The 17,697-nt window shown below is 39.5% G+C and overlaps 1 protein-coding gene and 1 non-coding gene across 2 annotated transcripts in view; both read left to right on the forward strand.

Moving 5' to 3' along the window:
- Positions 1-1,554, forward strand: part of sox7 (SRY-box transcription factor 7) — a 2,609-nt gene extending 1,055 nt beyond the window's left edge. Inside the window, exon 2 of the mRNA XM_037685423.1 lies at positions 517-1,554. Coding sequence (XP_037541351.1) covers positions 517-1,490 — 974 coding nt within the window. The 3' untranslated portion in view covers positions 1,491-1,554. The remainder of the gene's footprint in view (positions 1-516) is intronic.
- Positions 1,555-12,025: 10,471 nt separating this feature from the next.
- Positions 12,026-12,108, forward strand: trnal-cag. Its single transcript has one exon. It is a non-coding gene; the product is annotated as a tRNA-Leu (tRNA).
- Positions 12,109-17,697: the final 5,589 nt, after the last annotated feature.

Genomic DNA, 17,697 nt, shown 5'->3' on the forward strand with positions numbered 1-17,697 from the left:
ATATATATATATATATATATATATATATATAAGGATATAAATGTGCGCAATAAGCTATAAATCCTATTCAAGTCGTAACAGAAAACAGCTTAATCTTCTAAATGTGCTCGTCTAAAAAAACATTTGAAAGAGTTGAGATTTCCATATTAATGTAAAAATAAAATCAATCTAAGTTGCAACATTTGACCGTTGAGAAATATTTTCCAAAGTTTCAAAATACCTCGTTAAAAAATATTTGTAGTTTTGATGGTTTCAGAGTGTTAATAACCTTTTTATTGTTGTGATTTAATCATTTTTTTGTTCTTTTTATTCGTTATAAGACAATATTATCACAAAACCATATTTGTATTTAGATAAAAGGTTTTACTTTCTGGTTACAAAAATCGTTCCGTTATTTCATTATTGTTTTTGTTGAAATGTTTAAAAACAAAAGATAAATAATGAGTTTAAATATTTTATTTAACTTTCATCAAGAGTGCAGCTAAAGTTATAATTTTGTGTGTTTTGTGCCTGTAGGAAAGTCATGGAAGGCCCTGACTCCCCCCCAGAAGAGACCCTACGTGGAGGAGGCCGAGCGGCTGCGGGTGCAGCACATGCAGGACTATCCCAACTACAAGTACCGTCCACGCCGGAAGAAACAGCTGAAGCGCATCTGTAAGAGAGTGGACCCTGGCTTCCTCCTGAGCGGGCTGGCTCCGGATCATGGCACCCTGCCCGAGCGAGCCCTGACTCACCCCCACGACAAAGACGAGGGCGGCATCAGCGGCGGGTTTTCCGGCTCCAGCCCTTCTCTGCCCAGCGTGAGAACCTTCAGAGACCCAGCTGGCTCCAGTAGCAACTTTGACACCTACCCCTACGGCCTGCCCACGCCTCCTGAGATGTCCCCCTTGGATGCCATGGACCATGAGCACCTCCCCCCCACCTATTACTCCACGTCTGGTAGCTCTTCCGTCTCCTGCTCTTCCACGGCCTCGTGTTCAGACGAGCACCACCAGAGTCAGACACACATGGGCAGCCCACCCCCTTACCACACTGACTACACCCAAATCCACTGTGGGGGGACACATCTAGGCCACATCCCTCAAATGCACCAAACCGGAGGTGGCAGTGGACTGATACCCGGCCCTCCCCTGTCTTACTACAGTTCCTCTTCGTTCCCACAGATTCACCACGGTCTCCACCAGGGTCACCTGGGTCAACTGTCCCCCCCACCGGAGACTCAGGGGCACCTGGAAACTTTGGACCAGCTTAGCCAGGCTGAACTTCTGGGTGAGGTGGACCGCAATGAGTTTGACCAGTACCTGAACTCCACAGGGGGTGGGTTCCACCTCGAACATGGCGGCAGCATGACTGTAACAGGACACATCCAGGTGGCATCGACTGCCGCCACCTCTGCCGCCGCGTGTCCCAGCAGCACCACAGAAACCAGCCTCATTTCTGTGCTCGCGGATGCAACAGCTGCGTACTACAACAACTACAGCGTCTCATAAGCGTAACACGTGTCAAAACTTTACTGATTAGAGACACTAAACATGTTTAGAGATGGGGACTGACATTAGAAACATCACAGTTGGGTGCTGACAAGTAAAAGACGCTGGTGCCGATTCTTCCAGGACAAGGCAACGTTGAATACGGCAACAGGACTTGAGATTTGCTTTTTGAAGACCTTTTGCTTCTCATCTGAGGAGAATCCGAGAAGCTCCTTGGATGAGAAGCAACGCATCTTTCAAAATCGAAGCTAAAGCCCAGTTGGCTTCGAGTCAACTTGCTATGGGGAAACATTTTTGAACTTCTTTGAGAGATTTTTACCAGTTACAAACGGATCACTGATTTTCTGTAGAGGTTTGAGGAACATGAAGATAAGGAGATGGACACCTCAGGGACGCAGAGACAAAACATTCTTGTATGCCACCTCCCGTCGTCAAAGGCTAGCCCATCGATGGTAAACGACACCAGCTAGTGTCGAGACATGTACAGATGCTCTTTAGAAGCTAATTTAGGTCCCTTGATGTTTTTGCCTAAAGTCTAATGCTAATATTGAAGTTTTCCGTTCAAACGTTTGTAATTATGTTTTTTTGCTCTCATCAGTTTGGGAGTCTTACCTCAGTAGATGTTATTGAACAAAGTTTTAGTTGTGTTTTTTTTTTTCTTACACAATTAAACTGAGCTGTGTATAATGAAGAATGAAAGACGTTTATACTTCTTAAGCAATTCTTAACATATAACCGACCTCTACAATAAAAATAATAACAGTAGCTATAACTGTATGCTGATTTAGGCTTACAAGAACGTGAATTAATAAATAGGTCCATTTTAACGCATTATATTGCCATTCAGTAGAAAGAACACTTGTCATTTCATTGTCAATAGCAGGAAAACGTCATTAAGTGAAACATTTAAAGCCACTGAGATGCATTTGATTACAATGAATAAATGCCTAAAATAAAAATAAAAAAGAAATATTAAAAACTATATGTGTCCTTTTATATTTTGTGACTTTCATATTTGGTGAAAAATGCAACTTTATTATAACTTATTTAAGAGATCCCACCATGTTTGGATGGAGTGTCACACTTTATTTGGGTTCTGTTGAGATGTTTGGCCGCTCCTCATTTTCCCGCCCTTCATTACATTTCTACGTTTGTCTCCTTTTTTCCATTTCATTTTGATCAGGAGGATTAGTGTAAAACAGGCGCGTTCATCACCAAACGCCTCCACCTCAACCGCTCTTTGTTTTTCTGGAGCCTTATGGTTGCCATTTTAAGACCCCCCTTCCCCCCACCCCACAGCTCCTTCCACCTCCTCACCCCACGGTATATCTTGCTGATGCAGACCTTTTGTAATCTGTACAAAAAAATAAAATAAAAATATAAATTCCAAGGCCTCGTCGACTGTTTTACGCGCTCTTTGTTTTCGCCCTTCTTTTCTCCGCTCTTCACTCGTCCCTTCCTCGTCCTCACTCTTCTGAATTTGTCTTTTTTTTTTTTTGATTTTATGAAAAGGAATCCAGGGGGCTTTTGACAAATCCTGGAGTCTGGCTGGTCTTCCTGCATTTTTGGGGGGAATGTTTGAGTCGTGCTTCTTGTAAAGAGGATGTGCCGCAGGAGCGGTGTTTCCTGACTGATAAGGGAAAAAGCCGTTCTCCGTCAGGATGTTTGGGCCTGGTTGGGCCCTTGCATTAAAAGAGCCAGAGTTGAGGGAAGGGGACCTGCTGTTCAGAAGGCGGGAGGAAGCACTGCTGGGCTGATTACCATCTTACCGACTCGTCTTCCACAAATTTTCAGCAGAGACTTCATCGACCTGGCCTCTCGTATCTCCAGCACAAACATATTGCAAATAGAAATATGACCCCTCTTGGTATCCATATTCCCCTTTGATTGTATGCATTTGACACCTTGCTGTGGATGTGATTAAACTGAGCAGAATGACAACATTCATCATGTTAGCAGTATTTGCAGCTGGTCAGCGGGCTCATTTCTTTGAGGTTAGATCATTTCCCCATGTGCCTGCAGGGCTTGAATCGCTCCGGAGGGGTCAGTTTGAGCGTTTTTGAAAGTGGACGGTAGAGCTAGAGGCGTTTGGGGTGGAAAAAAGTGCATTTGATGAGGCATCGGCTCCGGAGTTGTCAGGGTCTAGCTTGGGGCGCAGTTGCAGACTCCCTTGGTAAAATCTACCTGTATAATTTCAGAAGAATCACACCCACCACCTCAGGGAAGGACGCTGCAGCACAGACAAGGACAAAGACTCAAGCGTCAACAAAGCGTCATCACATCAGACACAACTGGCACACAGCAGAAGCCCAAGTCATCGAGAATACATTGTTGATATAATTGTTTTATTATAGCAAGATTAAAAATCCCTTAAATGGAGAATTTTGAATTATAGGATAAAAATCACCAAAAGTGCAATTTTGCTTAGTAAAATTCACTTTAAATAATATTTCTTCTTCCTAATGTTTTTACAGAAAACATAATAATGTACCCATTTAAAAAAAAAAAAATCAGAGCCACAAATAAATGGTAATTTAACATTTTATAGACAAACAGCAGTGGAATTGATACTTGTAGTTGACAACAATGTAAGTGTTATAGAAAAAAAACTAAAAAACAAGTAACCACCTAAAACTACACGTAATTATACAATAAAGTATGTTTAAAAAATTGTACTCTATCATAATAGAAAATATCAATGTCTACTCATATTTAAATTGTGCTTCTTGTTCGTTTTATGGAGACTTGATTAAAGTTGCCATCTTGTGACTTTTTATTGCCTTAAAATGTCACAAATTTAACAAAGAACTTTTCAAAACAGAATCTTTTGTTTATTTTATTCTAAATCGTGTTTAGTGTAGATCAACACATTTATTTTAAATGCTGTTTTTGACAGTACTTCACTTAATGAGTGCATCCAGGTAGATAATAAACTCAGTTTTTATTAATAAATTAGTGTGCCTTACAATTTTATTTTCCCCAGTTATGACGTTTCATCAAAAATATTCTTCTACACCTGTGGAGCATCTTTAAATTTTAGTCATTTAACTTTGTGTGTTTGTTTTTCATTCACACGGGTGGAGCTGCATTATTGCAGGTTGACTACTTTTACTGAAGATGCTCATCTCTCTAACGAGCACATTACAAACCGTTTAATAAACTTTAAAGTGAAATAAAAAAGGACAACTACTGTACATGGGAATGCTTCGCTGGTGTTTGTGGATCTTGAGAACACAAAGTTTCAGGAAGTGAGGGCAAAGCACTCAACAAGTCAGCCTTAATTTTTTCCTCCCAAGAAGTTGACCGACTAAAGGTGAGGACGTTAATCAATCTGAAAACTAGAGACGTCCACAGATGCTGTTTCAGCAGCAATATTCCATCATGAAGTAAAAGAAAGAATAACTGCAGACATTAAACACATTAAACTGTGATAAATGATCTTCACGCAGCACCTTTTTACCCGAAACAATACTATTAATTTGACAAATTGAAATTTTCACACAATTGCAGATCTTAAGATGTGCAATATTTGTGATTTTAAGGATATAGGCTGAACAAACAAAAGAGGCTCCCCTTGTTATTTCTCTCTGATTGCTGCCTGGCTTCGTTCCAGGCTCAGGTCAAGCCGTGGAATGAGTCTGTCAGGTAGTCTGTTATGTTTCCTATTTCCTCCCCTGCCGTCATGTCACTTCCCTGGGCAAACAAACAAGACTGCTGGTCTAAACGACGCGCCATTGGTGTTAAAGTAGGAGCGTAAGGCTCTTTTGTGTGTGTGTGTGTGTGTGTGTGTGTGTGTGGGTGGACAGCACCCAGAGTCTTCACAGCTGTGTAAAGGATTATCCATTTGATGGGACTGAGGCGCACACTGATCACTGATCAGCTCCTCAGGAGGAACAGAGGAGGCGAACTGTCTACTTGGTCCACAATCCATTGTGCTGAGAAGGAGGAGCGTCCAGCCACATCACATTTAGAAGCAGATGATCTGAGCTTCATGACGTTCTTAATGTATTAATTTCAGGTCAAGAGGAAGTGGCTGATTTGAACTACGTGACCAAGGCGTGTATCAGTAATGGAGACCGAGACTCCGTTTAAAAATACACTACATGATACTTTGGTGTGTTTGAGAGATCAAATACACTGAAAAAAAACCCGCGCTTGATTGACTTAACTAAAAATGGCTGCCAATAACATGAATATGATGGGTTTAAGTTTGTTTAAAAATTTGTCCTTGTCTGTTGTTTAAAATATAACACTTAAAAAAATACCAGAGCAAATGTTTGATTTAGAGTTGCATTCGGGCCCAAAAAATCCGACCCGGCCCGGCCCCAGCCTGTAGCTATCATCACTTCTGAACTCCACCCGACCCAGCGAATTAACAGTGATTACAGGTCTGAACCTGTATATACACACACACACACACACACATGCACACGCACACACACACACACACACACACATATATGTTTGTGATATGAATGCGGGAAGTGTTGACACAGAGATTAGAGAAGACGAGCCTGTGATGGGAAGGTTGCCGGTTTGATCCCCTGGATTGACAACATCAAAATGTGGGTGGGAAAGGTGAAACACCCTCACCTGCCTCCACCCTCATTTGCCCCACTCTGGGCCCTTGAGCAAGGCTCTTAACCCCCACCATCTGCTCCCCTGGGCGCCCTAGATGGCAGCTCTTTGCTCCATGCAGAGGGCTGTGGTAGCTCGGTGGTCTGTGGTTGTGTCAGGAAGGTCATCTGGTGTAAAAACATTTGCTAAGTCTTCATGTGAGTTAGTTTGCTGTGGTGACCCCTGAAGAAGGGAGCAAAAAATAAAAATAAAATGCTTGCAATATGAATACCTCGTTCTTGTTGGTTATATCTTGTTCAAACTTCATTACATTTATCAGAACAATTGTAACAAGATAAATGGTTGTATCACACTGAACTCAGCAAACTTTACATCAAATCAAAGCACTCCAAGTGATGGATTAAAACACATTTACATCTGTGAATACTGTTGGAGTGTATTTCCAGTTGGAGTGTGTTACAGCAGCATAATAACCTGTTTACAATTTGTTCTTGGACCTAAATCTTCCCAAAGGAAGAGAAGAGGGAAAACACACATTTCACAGCGAGGGATTATGGGTGCAGCTATTCTTCATCTCATTGTGGCTCCAAACCAGGCAGAGTTTGGGGTGGCAGGCAGGCGTGCACGTCGCCGGACGAAGAATGGACCAGACTCGTCGAGGGACGGGTGCCATGTGGCAGTGGATGTGCGGGGACGCAGATGGGGACCCCTGGAAAACTTGGGGGACAGGACGAGCAGCCAAGGGCCTCCCACCCGTACCTGCGCTGTGAATGCTGCAGCTGAGCGGGATCGGGCACCTGTTCTAAGCAGATACAGGCGCAGAGGGAGGCCAGCGCACGGCTGCCAACCCGGAGAAGGAGAAGGCTAAATTTCCATTTTACTCGACCGATTACCAAATCGGTACACAGGCAGCGAAGCTTTGGCTCAACACGACAGAATGTGCAAAAGAGAGAGAGAGAGAAAAGAAAAAGGGTTGAGAAATGTGCTTTTCTTCTTGAACAACATCTGTAAACTCAACATTTTAATAAAAGCTTTTAAATGCTGTAGTGAAATGTTTCTAAGGATGTCCAGAGCTGAGACAGCCTCTGACATAACAAGTGTTTTAATTTAAAGGAGTGATGCAAAACTGCAGAATGTCCTATTTTTACACCCTGGCCTGCATCGCTCTCTGTAACCTCACAGATTGCACTGGTCCATGGGATGCATGCACGCTGCAGCGCTAGCTGGCTTGTTTTTGACAGCTGCAGATTCTCCCATGGGGTGTGTAACTCTTCACCTCAATGTAGAGGAGGATGTTCCTATTGTGCTTCCTAATTGCAATGTGGTTGTTCCATTTAAGAGATAGAACGTCCTTCTGTGTTCGGCGTGGGATCTCACAGTGTGGGAAGAACTGGAAGAGGAATTTTGAGGCTGGTTATCTCCCGCCACCAAAGGCAAAAGCAGAGCGACAATGGTTTTGCCCACATGTCTGTGTGTTTGTCTGTTTTGTCAGCAAAATATCTCAAGAATCACTGGCTGAATCGGAATGAAACTCTGAGAAATAATCACCGAATGAACATCTATAACTGAACAACTTTTGGAGGACAATTCCATCATTTTTTGCCGTTATATTTTTACTTTATGTCAAATTACGTGAGAGTAGAAGATTTAAACCAGAAAAGTGCATTATTTTCTAAAGGTTAGTTTGTATTTCTTGAGATGCTTTTATTCTTTAGACACCCAGTCACAGCCATAATACAACCCCTTGTCCAAACATTAAAGGAATTTTGCAAAAGCTATTTTAAAACCAACAGAGAGGGCCGTGTTTTTGATCTTGAATCGCCCCATTTCTTTCCATTTTATCCAACAGCCACGATGGCTCTGGCCTCGTTGTCCAGCGCTAACGGAGTTTACTCAGCGCGCATCCTGAAAAGCAGACGGCGTAATGATTTAGATGAGTGATGTTATAAGTTCAGCGGTGTGAGAGAGGCCCTTTTAACAACTACTGTGGAGGACAGACAAAGCAAACCACCAGACGGCCTGATGACAGCGCGCGAGACACACTGAGGCCCATTAAGCTTCTGATGCTTCAGCAAATTGTAATTCATGCAGTAAAATTAGCACAGTCACATTTTAACTCTTGGTGCAGTTATTCTTTGAACAGATGATGTTGCTGATGTGTTGTGAACGCATAAATTAGTTTGACTAACTTTTACAAAGAGTGAAATCATACTGCAGTGTAATGCTGAAAAGGCTAAAACGATTTAGGTTCTGCTTTGAAAATAGTCATTAATGAGTTAAAACAATCAGAAAAGTTTATTGAAAGTCACAAATGCAAAGAAAAATAATAAAAATTATAAGAAATCTATTTCATGTTTTCTCTGATTAATACAAAATGAGAGTAAAAGCTGTTAAAATAGGATTGAGAGTCTAACTCACGATACCACAGAACTGTTTAATTATTGGCTTAAACTTAAAAATATTTTAATAATGGGAAAAAAACATATTCTACCTCTTTATTTCTGTTTGCACACAAAAGCACAAAGAGCATCTTTACATGTGTTCTGCAGTATTATCGAATCAGGATCAGTATTTCCTTTCTCAATGTAGTGAATTTCTGTTTAAATTCAAAAGTATGCCATTTACACAGAAGATTGATACACTAGATTATTCTCTTTAAGGAAATTTAAAGTACAAGCACTCAATCACTTACAGGTATTACAGGTACTGACACGAGCTTATGGGCAAATAAAATTATGTTTTGCAGTCTGAAAACTCGTGGAATAGAAAGCTTAAACAAACCATGTTTACCTTTTTGGAAATATGATTTAAAACTACTTAGTATGTAGCCTCAAATCAAATTGTGAAAGATGACTATTGAAAGAACTAATAAGTTCACTCACAGCGAGCTAACCAGAGATGAAACATCAGTTGTGACACGGTGTGAGATGTTTACACTCAGAGGTAAAATTGCTCCTCGCTGGCCTTGGCATCATCTAAACCTGGCATGAGTTACCATGCCTCCTCCCGTTCCTCTAATCTTATGCTGTGGGTTTAATATTTGGTATGTCGTGTGGGTCTGAGCTCAGAGGAATCCCTTCCTGCTGGATGCTCGGCCCCCGTTTCCTTAAAGACTCAACATCAAAAACAAGATGCATGGAAATGACTCACATGGTTTTCCCAAGAGTTCAGACACTTCAAGCTAAAGCACCATGTTGACAGGTTCAAAACAGGATATGAGCTACATAGGACTGTGTTTATTACAGATGGCAGACTACTTAAAGAGCAGTGATAGCTGAAAGCTCAGATAAGCAAGTCGAGCAGAAACGGTCACGTATACAGAATGACCCCTAAGGTGACGTTCAAAGGCTGCAGTCCACAATCAGATTATCAAAATAAACCATCCCACACTGGTGTAGTTTAGACTGATAATACAAACTCGTTTCATTGAACGTTTTGACACTCTTCCACTAAAGCTTCATTAATACAAACAAAAAAACAGCACTCACAAGCAAGTTATTTAATATGTTTTCCAGAATCACAAGTTTTAAAGAGAAAATGTTCCTGGATGTTTTTGAAGAAAACCTAATAAATTTATTTAAAATCTATTGTGTATCCAGGAGGCTGTCTCCTTAAATAAGTGAATTAGTCAAAAGGATGAAAAGCCAAGTCTAAATTCACGATTATTAGATTAAATCTAAGACTTTGACAGATGCACGCTAGGTTGGGTAGTGGTGGAAGCTAGATGATTCCTTGTGTGATGTCGAATGTTTCATGGTGATATTGTGGGTGGCATTGTGCTGTGCATGTTGTTTTGTCGTGGTGATCTCTCGTTTTATCTATTTCTCTTTTATTATTTATTTATTCTTCTTTCTTCTCTTTCTTTAAACTGGGTTTCTTTTTCAGAAACAAATCCTGTCTAACCCTGAATGCTAGAAAACGCCTTGTATCTGTGACTTTCCTTCCCTCCATTGATTATGGTGATATTATTTACATGAATGCTCCTACAAGAACCCTGCAGATGTTGGATGCTGTCTATCATGGTGCACTAAGATTCATAACTGGCTGTGATTATCGTACCCACCACTGCACCCTGTATTCACTGGTTAACTGGACATCATTAACTTCACGCAGACTCTCCCACTGGTACATTTTCATCTTTAAATCACTTCTTGGTCTGCTGCCTTCATACATCTACTCCTAAATGTCTCTGCGTGAGTGCAGCTACGGAGTGCGCTCTCAGGACATTATTACCTGCAGTGTTCCCTCAGTGCGGACTGAACTAGGCAAAAGGGCCTTCTCCTACTCCGCTCCTGTTTCCTGGAATATCTTACAAAAAGATTTGAAGCTCTCGACCTTGACCTCTCTAAGTGTCTTTAATAATCTGTTGGACACCTGGCAGGGTCCAATGCTGACATGTTCCTGTTGTTAGTTTTCTACATTTGTCTTGGAATCTAGCTGTTTTTTTGTTTTGTTACCTTTTCCTTTTAGCCATCCTATTTGTTTAAAACAAACAAACAAACAAAAAAAACTGTAGTATTCTTTTTTTTTTAATATATAACTGTTTATGGTTGTTGCTGTTGTCCATTGTTGTCATCTTTCTTTGTTGAAATCAGGTCTCTCTTGTAAATGAGTCCTCGAGGCTCAATGGGAATTACCTGTATAAATAAAGGTTGATAAAAGTACCTGTTGGTGGAAGTTAGAAAGCTTAATGGGTATTTTTGGAATTACAAAGGAGAACACACTCTAAACTGCCTAAATGTGAAAAGACATGCTGTGAAATGAAGTTCCAGATAGAGTTTGGACTTTTAAGATAATTTTTGATCCATTAAAAAAAAAAAAAAAGTGTTATTAAAGGAGTCAAAGTCAAGACAATTTAGCCCACCAGACTTATTGTTTAAAACGACAGATTTACACAAATAATGTGTTTTGTTTTTCCATAAGAAACCGGAGAGCGTTCTGTCGGCAGATTTACAAACTGATTTATGAACATAAAGAGACTGGGCAGTATAGACCAGATGGGACTTCTGCTTTAGTGAGCAGGACTCTACCTCTTAGGGACATAGCCCTTTGTAGCCTGGCCCTCTTCCTGCATCTAGAGGTGTAGATGTCTGTGATGGTGGGGAGGCTGACTCCAACAGACTTCTGTGCAGCCTTCACCACTCTCTGCAAAGCTTTTCGTTCTGCAGCTGTGCAGCCCCCGTGCCACACGTTATTTTACGTTGTGATGTTCTCAGGTGTTTGAACACAGAGCAAGTGTGTTTCAAAGAACCAGAAGTAGGCATGAAATTATACAGACCACAATGCATTGCAAAATATGACTTTAAGCATGAGCATTAATATCAGTAAAAAGGTAAATTAGTTAAGTGCGAGGTTACAAGAACATTTTTTATTGATCCTTTTTAAGGCCGCCAGTAATTTTATATCTATATTGTGCTTACTGTTTGAAATACATTTACTTCATCTTTCTGGGTTCCAGTCATAAAAGCAAATCTGTAATCGAGCGACCAAACTTAAGCAGCCCAAATACTTGAAAACTGCCTAATTTCTTCTTATGTCAGTAGAGTAAAATTAAATTTTAATTTTTTATTTTGTTTGTAGTATTCGAGACAGCAGCCCCTAGCGGACATGAGAGGAACAGCAGCCAGCGGGTGTTTCTGTGCCGCATGTCTGAATCGTGTTTTAATTACATTTCAACACAAAGCATCAGGTACATTTGTTTATTTATTCTGTTTAACTATGTTGTAGGAATATTGTTAGCTGGACTTGAATCAGGACCGTCATTTTTTTACTCGTGTCGTAATATAGAAAAACTGGTGTTTGACATTAGCTACTGCATCTGCTCAGTTATGCTAAAGGAAAAATTAGCATCCGTAACCATTACATGTACACCTCTACAAAAAAAAACTATGAAAAACAAAATACAAACACATTTGTACTTCTTTAAAAACCCAAGATATGAACTCTATTCGCATGTTGTCAGGATGGCCGAGCGGTCTAAGGCGCTGCGTTCAGGTCGCAGTCTCCCCTGGAGGCGTGGGTTCGAATCCCACTTCTGACATGAATATTTTTTTGTGTGAGTTTTTTGTTGTTATTTTTCTTCGTATTCTGCGATTATGTTTGCTAGTTGATGATGATTGATTTAATACGCGAAAACACCCGATAATATAGATGTTCTGTTTAGTTAGACTTTAATGAATTCCTCGTTTTCCTATTATGAAAAAACTATAAAATATATAGAACATAAAACTGCATTTCATTTATTAGGAAACATGAGCAAAAGAAGGGTTTAATCCATGCTATGCTCATAATTTGGGTTTACACTTTCTGCAGTTATTGCTTTATTTTTATGTTTTACAAAATTAAGATGACACATTGTTTAAATGTTAAGCATTTCGAGAGCACTTGATTATTATTTTTTCACTTAACTATATAGATATATATGATTGTACAAGTTTATTAAAAACCTATAGCTTTTGTAGACCTTTTATGATTAAAATACTTCTTTCAGCTTTTCATAAGTGCTCAATTTTTGGATAATACTATCATATATATATGTAATATAAAATAACATAGCTTATTATTTCATTTCAGTGATTGTTTTTGTAATAGCAATTGTAACATCTCTTATTCTTAGCTAGTAACTTGTCTGAAGTTAAATTTTTACAATGTGAGGTACACATGAGGTTTTCAAAAAGTAATTTTAGATTTTAAAGAATGATTTTATTAATCTTGACCCCACACAAATTACTATCAGACTTCCATAGTAAGTAAGGCAACCAGACTAATATATATTTTAGTACGTCATAATTATGTCATCTGTTGGTTTTGTTTGTAATAAGTGTGATTACTGCTGCTGACCACAGATCTCTGGACAAAGAGATTTTATGTATGAAACCTGATTTCTGAGTAAAACGTACAGTAAAAGGGCTTTTACTTTTCAAAGAGCTTAATTTTTTAAGGTTTCCTGTTTGATGTAATTGATTAAAGCTACAGATTTTTGGTTTAATGTTCTTGAAGTAGTTATGAATATAGTGGTCATATTGTTGTTGAACACACATGAACAAATGTTCCTCAGCATCACAACTGAACTGAACTGAACTGAATTGAAAATACACAAAGAATTACTGCATTTCAAACATTTCATGTAATATTGAGAAAATGAAAAATGGGCACACCTAAATCTATTTAAGGCTTCAAAGTAAATTAGAAAGTATAAACGGGCTTGACTTCAGGTGAAGATTAAAAGGTGACAACTAAAGGCTGGATTAGTGGAAGTTAAAATTGTCTTACAGTTATTTAAAGCATTTTATTTTGCAACATGGAAGCGCTGTCATACAGAAGTAATACAACATGATCTAAAGCACAACGTATGCAGTTTGAATGTTTGAGTAGTTGTAGTCTCTCTCTGCACCCTCAAGTCAACAAAAAGGTCAGAGTCGGTTGTTTTTGCTGTTAGTGGCTAAACAGTCAGTTTCGTGCACAGATCTGTACCCTCACCTGGTGGTTTGTCCTGTTTACTTGTTGGATACTTTATTTTGTTTAAGAGTTAGATATCTACAAGGAAAAAGCATGTTTTAAGACCATTTATCAAACTAAATTTGGCATCTAGGATAAGTACTTGTTGGAAACTTCAAATGTTCCGTTTCAGCGTTTGTGGCTCGTTATGAAAAATGAAGACTTTTTCCTCCAAACTGGTTGTTTGAAGTCTCACCTAAAAGAACAAAATACGCCTATGTGATCACATTTTATTTGAAAGTAATCATCAAATCTCTCACTCAACTTGCACCTTTTCTTTTCTTATTCTAATGAAACACTTTAATTAGCCGTTAATTATCATGTTAGCTGTGTAAGTGTGCACTGTCAGAGCTGTGACTTAATTTAGCCCGAGTCCTGCTGCACAGCAGGCGGCTCGCTAATTAACCCTGATATTTTAACCATCACCAGGAGGAGGGAGCGCTAAGCCCGAGTATCACTTCCCACGTGCGCGCTGATGAGCTTTGTGGAGTCCTGCTGTGATGGAGGTCCAAACACAGCATGGTGGAGGCCAGAAAACTGCCAACTCACTGGAAAGATTTGTCAAACACATTTCATGTAAACTAATACATTAATTTAGCGTGTTTTAAGCTCTGACAGGCTGGCAGCTTTATTTTTTTAATTTGCCAAACTATAAAACAATGAGACTCCTCCTATAGATATTATATTTGTGTTGGAAATCTTACATTAATTTCCTAGATAAATAAGCTTTGTCTTGATTGTATATCTTAATGATAACGAGAGAAAGTGCATTTCCTGCAAAAATGCAGTGTGAATGCTTAATGCAGAAGAACTTGCTGAAAAAAGCTGAAATTAGCTCAAAACATGCTGAAATGAACCTAAAACAGAAGAACAAGCCTAAATTAGCAGAAGGAAGCAGAAAGAACACATATTTGCTGAATTAGATTTAAATCAGCAGAAGTTAAAAAAAAGGAAATTATCTAAAAAGCTGAAATTAGCAGCAACAACAAAAAAAAAAGCAAAAAATTATAGCTGAAAAGGCAAACAGAAGTTTAAACTACTAGAAGGAAATGGAAAGAATTGAAATGAGCTAAAAACATGTGGAATTAGATGAAAAAGCTAAAATTAGCATCAAAAGAGCTAAATAGTAGCTGAAAGAGCAGAAAAAGCGGAAACTAACAGAAAAAGCTGAAAAGAGCACATCAAGCTGAAATTAGCCTAAATAGTTATTTAGGCTGAAAGTAACAGAAATTAGTTCAAAAACTTGCATTTATCTTAAAACAGTTGAAATTAGCTAAAAATGCTGAAAAGGTAGATCAAGCTTAAATTAACAGAAGAAAGTAGAAAGAACACGTTTGTCCAATTAGGCTTAAAGAAGCAGAAATTAACACAAAAAAGAGGAAATTATCTGATAAAGCAGAAATAAAAAAAAATGAAAAGTTGCTTAAAAAATGCAGAAAGAAGCTTAAATTAGCAGAAGGAAGTGGAGAGAGCACATTTTTGCTGAATTAAGCTGAAAAAGGTTAAAAGAGTGCAAAAAAGTGGAATTAGCTGAAAAAGCTCAAAATAGCATAAAACAGCTAAATAGCAGCTTAAATAGCAGAAAAGACTGAAACTTACATAAATAAGCAGAAAGGAGCATAATAAGCTGAAATTAGCAGAAAGAAGTTAGAAGAAGCACAAAAATGATGCAGTTATCAGAAAGAGTCTAAAGGGAGCACACAACAGCTAAAAGTAGCTGAAAGTAGCTAGGGAAGCTGAAAGAAGCTGAACCAGAACAAAATGTGAAAGGAGCAGTAAAAGTTTGTAAACAGATCTAAATATATGAAGGATGTAAAATGAGCTCAATTCATTTCCTATGAGGAAAAAAAAGGCAGAAAAGGCTAAATATTTCAAAAAGCTAAAGTTGCACCAATACCAAAAGCCACAGAACCCTTCTCCTGAACGACCTGAATGTTTTGATATATGATTTGTAGAAATAACACAAAAATTATGGAACGAGAAAGATACCAAAAAATGTATGGAAGAAAAATGGATCACAACAGAGTGATTCATAAACATTCACAGAAATGACATTAAAATTTGACATAAATTGATCAAAACATCTTTCATTTGTCTCCAAAGGAAGACAGTAACCTCCAAACATCCAAGTCCAAATGATGTCCAGCAGTTCTTCTGACTCATGCTAACCTAACCTTGATGACTCAGGATGGGGGGGTCTCTGTCCTCGTTCGCCCCATGACTCAGGATTAAATCAGTCGGCACACCTTGACTCAGCTCCACTCCACCGTGACCCATCAAGCTGCTTAGAAAAGACAGATGGTGCAGAAAAGCCTCAGCCCACTCAGTGAGTGTAGGCTTCGTGGGAGTGGGTGCTCACGCGACAAATCATTTCTTGTAACTCCCGACATCAGAGGGAGGGGTTGGCATGCTCACTGCAAACCTCTGATAAGAGTAGCCCCCCTCACAGACTCTGTGGCAGTTCCTTTGTCCTTGAAAAACTTTGTCAGACCCCCTCGTAACACTTGGACAGGAACGGTTTACAGCTCAGCGCATTGATTTAGTGTTTATAAGCAGCAATCTGACGAGAAAGATCCAGAGGTTATGATATTATAGAGACAACCCCCCAACACTTATTTTGAACAAGTAGAAACATGAAACAACACAATTTGGCTTCTGGTGTGCAGAGAGCTACAAAGTACACAGATCAGAGAAGAAAACGCTTCTTAAACTGCGTACAACGACAAGTCCATTGTTTTTAGAAACTCCAAGAACCAGAACCGTGTCTTCACATTGAGACCTGCTGGCATCCAATGATAAAAACAAGTCCTACAGACTTGAGCTTGAAGGGTGAAATCCAGTAAAATCCAACAGTATTAATAGAATTAGAAACCAAATTACCGTATTTTTTGGCCTATAAGTTGCAGTTTTTTGCATAATTTACATGCCCTGCGACTTATAGGCCGAACTGACATATTTATGCATTTTTTCCCATATGTATAAGCCATTTTTTTGGCTGAGATATGACAGTTTTCGACTGAAAAAAAATTGGGCAGTACCACTTTCAGCCACTTGATGGCAGCAGAGTCCTGCCATGGCCTCCCCACCTTGGTTCTGTTGCTGCTTCGACCGACCGTCAAAACAGCTGCACCGCCCAGGCAAAATGGCTCAGGCATTTATTAAGCAAGAGTTAGACTGATACACATAATTTTGAGCATACAAAAAATTGGTTTTAAGTGTTAAACTAGTTAAATTCTTGTTAAAGTCCTCCCGTGCACGTTTCTGCAGCCGCCATTCGGCAGCACATCCATTTTTGACATAACACCGACTCACATTTCCGGGTTGTCGGCGGTGACGTGTAACAAGCGCGACGCGTCAGCGGTGATGCATAATTGATGCGACGTATACGACGAAGCAACATTTATGGATTTCTCCACTTTATTAGACAAATATGGACTAATGCGACTTATAGGGCGGAGCGACGTGTACGGCAAAAAATATGGTAATTATAGCAAAACTACCGTATTTTCTGGTGTATAAGTCTCACCCTTCGCATACATTTACAAGTCCTGCAACTTGTACACCGAAGTGACTAATGTAATTTTTTTCCCATATTATATCCCAATTTTTTGACTGAAATATTCATTCATAGACAAGAACCAGTAAACATTATCAGTTGCAGCCGCTAGAGGGCCCTCTAGGCTTTTATATGTTGTTCCTCTACCCTGCTACCCCCCCCCCCCCCCCCCACACACACACACACTTTCACAGAGAACAACTTAACACAAGTAAAACGCCCCCTTAACAGAAAATCCTATTTTGCAGTTTACAAATCCATCCATCCATCCATCCATTTTCTTTACCCGTTTATTCCATTTTGGGTCACGGGGCAGATTACAAATAATCTTGTTAAATTCTTGTTAAAGTCCTCCCATGCACGCTCCTACGGTCGCCATTTGGCAGCCAATCGATTTTTGGCCCAACACCGGCCCACTTTTCCGGGGGGGTCAGCGGTGACACATAATAAACGTGACGCATCAGCGGTGACACATAATAAACGTGACGCACAGAAAGTAAAGCAAAATGACTTATTTATGTTTTTTTTCCACTTTAGTAGATTTGGACTGATGCGACTTGTACGCCGGAGCGACTT

This window comes from Nematolebias whitei, chromosome 12, assembly GCF_014905685.2.
Source record: "Nematolebias whitei isolate Nwh7 chromosome 12, NemWhi1, whole genome shotgun sequence".
NCBI classification, from domain to species: Eukaryota; Metazoa; Chordata; class Actinopteri; order Cyprinodontiformes; family Rivulidae; genus Nematolebias; species Nematolebias whitei.